At 37.0% G+C, this 7,597-nt stretch overlaps 1 protein-coding gene across 1 annotated transcript; it reads right to left on the bottom strand.

Annotated features, from left to right (window-relative positions):
• Positions 1 to 1,071: 1,071 nt before the first annotated feature.
• Positions 1,072 to 3,394, bottom strand: LOC134825850 (uncharacterized). The gene is made up of 4 exons (XM_063838040.1): positions 3,349 to 3,394; positions 3,009 to 3,111; positions 2,680 to 2,823; positions 1,072 to 2,533 (listed from the first exon to the last, which is right to left on the bottom strand). The coding sequence occupies exon 4, from the start codon at positions 2,504 to 2,506 to the stop codon at positions 1,502 to 1,504; it is 1,005 nt and encodes a 334-aa protein (XP_063694110.1). The 5' UTR covers positions 2,507 to 2,533; positions 2,680 to 2,823; positions 3,009 to 3,111; positions 3,349 to 3,394; the 3' UTR covers positions 1,072 to 1,501.
• Positions 3,395 to 7,597: the final 4,203 nt, after the last annotated feature.

Raw genomic sequence — 7,597 nt, 5'->3', positions numbered from 1 at the left:
ACTCAATATCAATGACAATACGAGAAAACATAGATAGTAATCAAATTAATCGTCGAAAAGATAACCTAATAAAGTGAATAAAGGAGGTTTGAAATGCAACGATAACACTAAAAAATTACTAAAGTATTCTTGTGAAAATTTGGCAGTATTGCTTTAGCGCTCGATTTTCATACTATAACTACGGTGTAAATTTTCGAAAATATGCGCGGCGCACCTAAAATTTGGTTCCATTAAGAATTAATTATTTTGCCAGAATTATATTTAATGCATTTAAATTAGTCGTTATTAGTAGACGTACAGAAATAAATTTCGAAAATATTGTTATAGGTTATAAATTGTAGGTTTACAACCTACTAGGACGCACGCCGAGTTGGACTCGTCGACGGTCCAATATATGGAACAAATATTTTACTGTTTACGAGTATCACCCGTTAAGTTATAATATATAAACAATTATATGTTATAATTTATATCATATATTAATAACCTATCAGAATCAAAATGATCGCCGAGTTGAACCCGTTTACGGTCAAATGTTTTTGGTTTTACCAGTATAACATGTTAAAATAGCACTTAAGTTTTCAATATAAGGTCCTAAGGTCAGGCCAGGAAATCTTACTGGCAGCTCGCAGGGGCCTTGTTAGTAGAGGCTCTTACGGGCAAATATCACGCTTTTTTGCTCGAGCCCTGGGACTTCTTTTAGGGTTTTTATATGATAGAATGGAGTGTACTGAACACTCTGACGGTATCGGGAACCTTCTAGAGCCTTCAGAAGCTGTGTTGTGATCACTTTACTGCCAAAACTTCGGACATCGACAGACACCAGAATTTCGACTAAAAATTTGTTCTGAGTTGTTCCCCTAATTTCTCTTAGGTTGCTAAGGCCCCAGAAAGTGTCAGATCGTCTAAATATTGCTCCATTCCAGTGTTACAGACCTCAAAAATTTAGACCTCGTAGAACGTGTTGCGCGTTGTATGTAGTGTTTACAATGAAAAAATTGCACTTAAATCTGATTCGGTTGCCGCGCGTGCCGTATCTAGCACGATATCCGCGCTAAAAACCTCGTGGTACCGTAACACTGTACTGGAGAAATAGATAATTACAGGAGGCAGAATAAATGTATCGTCACTATGCAAAATTAATGTTAAAATGATACAGTAGCCCTGCTTTAACAGATTGATCCACATAAACACTATATTCTACAGATGCCACCGATCTAATCAGTAAATCGAACATGTTTTTGAAGATAAATCTTCTTACGATTCACGTATTACTTTCAAATATGAATAATAATATCTGAAATCAACTTTTTCCCTTGAAATAAGGCTTAATGTGGACTGGACATGTAAAGCTGTTAGAAAAAGGGTTAGAAATATATTAGAGTGTCCTAATTTTATCATTTTCAAAATAAATCTTTATGATGCAGGCATCAAGGTTACAATATTAATTGTTAATAGGTTTTCCTATATATACATTTTGGATCAACGTTGATATAAGACGTTAACTTGCACATTTCCTTCTGCATTTACATAAATAAAGACAAGGCATGTCTGCATCACGACAGGAGCATCTTCCTTGACAAATGTCCTGCTTTCTTCTGCAACCACATGTCTTCTTGCAGCAAGCGTAGCGATCCTTGTCAGTTGGCTCAGGTGTTACAGTCCAAATGTGTTCCACGTTCTCGCCGACCTTCTTCCACCCTTGTAGTGGGCTGCACATATCTGGCGGAGTTATTTCAGGTTCACACGCTTTGCCCCAGATATGTGCTGCAATATGAACAGCTTTACGGAATTGGATGATTGCAGCACCAGGTGATGGCGGCAGCGAACGAAAGGTGTTGATTTTCTTTGAAGTAAGTCGATCAAATCTGCCCTCTAGCAGGCCTTTTTTAGGATCATCCACCCCGTACACAGCTAAGGTATACTGTGTTATCTTGACGATTTCTGCTTCTTGTACTGATTCAGGATTCTCCACAATCCTTGTGAACATGTCCATGACTTCTGGGTGTAACAAGTATGTATCGAACCACTTCGATTTTCCAATACCGTAAAAGCTGGGCGTATAATCGCATCCAGAGTAGGCGTGAAGAAGAGGTAGTCCGACAGACCTATTGATTCCAATAGAAGTCGCTATTTTCACTATATCGATGTAACTGGAAGAACCCTTATTAGACGAACTTGTGTGCATATCAACAAAGAGTTGCAGGTTCTTATTCAACAGCAGAAACTTTCGACACTGTCCAACAAGAATAAATATGACATCAGTGTCACCAGTTCTCACAAGAATTCTCTTGAAGTTTTTTTGCAACGCATCTTTCACGAAGAGAGCCACACGGGTGTCAGCTTCGATGTGGTTGCTTGGCTCAAAAAAGGATGGACCTCTATTTGAGAGAACTCTAGAGTTTTTGGTGACATAGATTCTCATCTCCGCCTTTTCTAACGACCGTTCATGCAAAAACGTCATGAACATTTCGTACAGCTCTTCTTTGTTCTGAGGATTCTTCATATAATCTTCCCTAAAGTGGCTGGGCACCTGAAAAGAAAACCGGATTAGATTAAGTCGCATCTAGGTGATTTCTGGAGTTTGATTGAATGCTCAATTAAATGGATGCAATATTTCTGAAGAAGTGTTATAAATACGGTTGTTATAAAATCTACCAACACATGATGTAAACAAACCGGGGAGTCTAGTGTCACACGCTGGCGAAGACCGGATCCACGTTGAGCCTTTAGTGGATTTGGGACATCATACCGATCTTGCACCAAAGCAAGTGTCTTGCATTTATGCTTCTGCACCAAGGATTCAATTGCGTTCCAAATCTCCTGGTGAATAATGATAATAATAATAACTATAAATGTATACATCGCTTTATGGCCAAAAAACTCAAAACCTAAAGATTCAGTTCAAGCCATCTAAAGCGACTCTTGAACATGTAAATAAGAACTTATTTTTTATGAAGTATGGTTTTAATGAATTTAAAGATATTATATGATACTTATATGAATACCTTTCCAAAGAGATGAGTGTTTAGTCTCTTTTTAAACAAAGCAATATCGGTCAATGTTCTCAATTGATAAGGAAGCTGATTCCAAACAGAAGGCCCGCAGTAACTGCAACTTCTCTCGGTTTTATAATAATTTGAAACAGGAGAAATTTTAAAATCAGGGTAAAACTTCAGATCCAGTTTCCAAAACAAGTATACTTTTTAAGGACTGAACTATCATTTAATGGAAGAGTAATCCACGTTTTTCTGACACAATAGGAGGGTTGACGCAAACGTCGAAACCTTAGTGTTGGCTTTTCAGAAAGAAGGAAGGAGCTTATTAGTGGCATAGCAGAGCACTTACATTGAACATATGTCTGATGAGCGTGACTCCTGTTCTGTTTGAAAACATGTAGAGGTAGTGAGCTAAGTCTACAACGACCACTTCAACATCAGGTCGCTCAAGGTTCGCACTATATGCCTTGAAACGGTCTAGTACTGCTGACTTTTGGTTTTGGTACATTTTTCCTTTCGTCATAAACACCAAGGGAAAACCTTTAGGCTCGTACCTGAATCGTAAATCGGCTATTTTATTGATACTAAGATAACATATTAATTTATCTATTCAATCGCTTATCTTTTGAAAAGTCAAAATATTGAAATGCGGAATAATAGCTGATAGATTAAACTGTTCAGAAAAATTCAAATTTTAGATAATTGGGATTGTAAAATTGTTGTAATAAACGAATGTTAACCTAAGGGCATCTTTAACTTCATTTTGTCTTAGAAGACCAATAACTTGCAGATCACGAACAAGGGCTTTCTCGTCTCGATCTGATAACCCTTGCCCTTTCTTTTCTGCAGCATTGCTGTTTTTGGGTAAGATGAGACTGTTCTTGTGAATAGCGTCAGTAATAGGCTTCCTCTCAGGTAGTGGTTTGAGTAGCCGTTCTGTTACATACTCTTTATACTGTTCATTACCAACTGCCTTAAGAGTCCTGATTGAATTTTCAATCTCAGCTGACTGTGGGATCTCCATTCCATCTCTTAATGAACGTAGTGTGGACGATTCCGAAGCGAATGGGTTTAAAACACCCCCAACAGCCATTTCAAGTTTCTTGATGTTCTTTAGAAACTCATTTTGGTGGGTAACAGAGTCACTATGATGTTTCTTTACATCAGTTGGAGGCGCCGTAGGGTTCACGGCTGCTTCGTATTCCTCCTGTAGCCTAAGGAATTCTGGACTGGAAAGACCCCATTTCAATATTGTCGTCTTATCGTCGGAACAAAGGAAAGCTAGACCACCCTTGATATCCTTTATCTTTGCGTTATTCTGCTCATGGGCTTGGTCTAAAGCAATGGCAGAATGTTTCGATCGAGTTTTGGTCACAGTGAAGAAATTCTTCACTTGCTCATACTCGTCTGGAATCAACTTTTTAAAGTTCTCTAAGTCAAATAGGCTCACTGGGGTCCATCGAGCGTAATTGGTGTGATCGAGGGCAAAGAAGTATTTTGTCAGTGCTGACAACAGAGCCCTACTCTTCTCGAAATTTCTCTCTCGTATTGACCTGGAAGATAACGATCATAATGTATCCAATATTGACAGCATAAATGCCCCCTATACAGATTATAAATCACAATTTTATAATAATATATACACATATCTATTTTTGTCTGTTTTCTTTACCTCATAAAAGCCAGGACTGTTATTTGAAATTCTAGAACCGTCTCCCAGTAAGCGAAATTGACATATTTTGAGAAGCAGTTAGCACTCCAGGCATCTATCTCGACATCACTGCACGAATCTTCGTATGCTTTCCTTTTGAGAACTTCTAGTGTGATCGCAATAACCTGGCATTATATGAAAACTGTAATGTCTATAACATTACGATCAACGTAACATTAGGCTCAGGATGTAAGACTCGTAAATATTTCTTCGCACAATTCTGCGTTCAAAGACACAATTTATAATTTTGGAGTCATCTGGCTCAACTTCTAAACATTTACCTCCATCATGTAGCGTGCGCGTGTAATCATAGGTACACTGAGAACAGCATTTGAAGGTGAAACTACAGATATGTCACAAGCACTGAGAATGTCCTCCAAGCCAGTTTTCTCCAAGAGCTGAGACTGAATGTGCATGCAAACCAAATATATATAGATTACATTGCTACATCTACCAATTTCAAACATTACATTCATCAACCAGCTTAAGTTATACTTATTTTGAACCGATCTGGTATAGATAATTTGTTTGATTACAATTCTTTTTTGTGTTAAGTTATGAATGACCTAAAATATATAGGGTCAATCATGACTTTCAAAATACATAGGTCTCTGTAACATAATTTTTAATTTCTATTATATCCATGGCTAAATAAACTCTTTTATCAATATCTTCATTTGACAATTTGATAATACCTACCAAAACTGCTAAAATTAAAGTTGATATTGAGCAAAATACCATGTCGTAGCCTTTAAAGTAGTTTCATATTTCATACCATGTCGATCAGTCTTTGATTTAAAATTTGATCTTACATAAACAAAATCGTGCAGCCAAAATAAATGGCTATTTATATAGCGGTTCCAATTCAGATAATTCTAAAGAGTGCTGTTGATCCTACATAAACAAAATCGTGCAGCCCAAAATAAATGGCTATTTATATATATATATTATCTACTCAGCCGAACGCTCCAGAAATCGTGTGTGAGGGTCAAATGAGAAGATGTACATGATCTATACAGCGGAGCCACGGGCGAAGAAAGTGTGGTGTAATATTTACCTTAATCGCCTTAGTTATCGATCCTTCGGGTTCCTGTAGTACTGGTGCCGGCCATGGTTGTCCGAAGTAAAGGTAAAACGGTGGTTTTATATTTTTATATATGACCCTGCTGCCTTGCAGCTAACCAACGTAAAGTAAAGTAAATATTAATATCCATTACCCTAAATTAACATTAACTTTCCAGCGCTTCTATCAGTATCACGTGACTCTGATCCATATCCATGGTTAAATTCTAGTGTTATTCTAATATTGAATAACCCTGCCAAACGTCTAACGAGATATGAATGCTTGTTATAGTCTGGGAAATGAGGTCACGTGACAACTACTTCTATCACGTGACTCTGATCCAGTATGAACCCAACTGCAGTTCTCCTTATATGGAGTAATTGGACCCTGGCAGATGTCTAACGAGGCATGAATGCTTGCTACATCGTCACGTGACACAGGGTACCAGTGCTCGCACTTGTGACCTGTTCAGTTCCGTAGTTTACACCATCATTTGCACACCTAATTTAAACTGATATAATGAATATTTCTGAGCTGATTTTGATCCTGGTCCTCGTCGGGCTCGTCATTTCCGACACAGCCCACGAGGACCTCGAAGAGTGTGTCAGGATGAGCAGCGCAGATCTGAGCAAGGAAGAGCTGGAGGGTCTCCAAGCGCAGTATGAGGGTGAGTGCCATCTTAAGTTATAATACAGCAAATATAAAGTATGTTCTATTAAGTCTGTAAATAGGTCCCCTTAATAAAATGATGAGCAAAGTATACCGATAATTCAATCGAGACCAATATATTCAGGATTAGCTAGAGCTTATGCTGCATGATACAAAATAATTGTATATTTTCTGACTGTTTTCATTTTAGGATGCGAGGTGGTGAAGGAATGCGAAAGTTCCACTTTCCCCCTTCTTCTAAGTAGTAAGAAGAAGATTACGGTTACAGTAAGCTGTAAAAGCTTAGTCGGTGAGTCGAGATTTCAAATACGAGAGAGTCGTCTTGCGCTCTTGAAGTGTAAACTAACATAACCCGAACCATTTATATTTTATATTTTATGTATAATTGATATGAATAACCTTTAATTCTGAGAGGCGAGTGAATATGAGATTAGCCATGCACAATATAGTGCACAAATTCTTTACTGAAATCATTTATACCTTATTTTGACCAACTCTTACTTATTCTAAACATATTGCAGGAACAGAGGATACTGTAGCTACAGTACCTAAGAGATCGAACCTGGGACTAAAAATAGGGCTCCCGCTAGGAATCTCTGCTGGTTTAATTTTGGTTGCCTTAATTTGTTGGATTGGCATCAAATGTTTATGCCCAAAGGTTAAACTAAACTTCTGTCAGAAATGCTGTTAAAGTGTTCATCATGCATTTTTTGTTGTAAAAATTGTTAACAATTGTTCAAAGTTTTATGTCTTTGTTTTTAACAGATATTTATGTCTCTGTTTATAACAGATATCAGCAACAGATTATTATCATGATTATATTATCAAATGTTATAACTAGTTCAGTCAAACTTTATCTCGATAGATATTTGTTTAACAAACAAATTGTTCATCATTGATCCGTGATGTCATTCTTACTTACTAACAACACTCATATTACTTAAACTTCTTTTATCAATATCTTTTTATTCGAAGGTATATTTTCGTTTAGGCATTAGAATAGGATTAGATTGAAATTTAGTATAGCTTTAATCTTAATGTAATCAAGTTTTTATCCTACTAAGGTAATTGCTCAGTAGTATTTATTTAGTTCATATTTTGTTTGTTGTAAATTATCACGAATCACCTTCTCCTCAAATTGTAGCGTTTAGATTC

Source organism: Bolinopsis microptera, unplaced genomic scaffold, assembly GCF_026151205.1.
Source record: "Bolinopsis microptera isolate Bmic1 unplaced genomic scaffold, MBARI_Bmic_1.0 sca163, whole genome shotgun sequence".
Taxonomy (NCBI): domain Eukaryota; kingdom Metazoa; phylum Ctenophora; class Tentaculata; order Lobata; family Bolinopsidae; genus Bolinopsis; species Bolinopsis microptera.
Note: the sequence above shows the minus strand (reverse complement) of the source record. Positions and strands in the feature narration are given on the sequence as shown.

Coding starts and splice junctions, on each gene's coding strand:
- LOC134825850 (XM_063838040.1), bottom strand. CDS start 2,506: ATGAAGAATCCTCAGAACAAAGAAGAGCTGTACGAAATGTTCATGACG.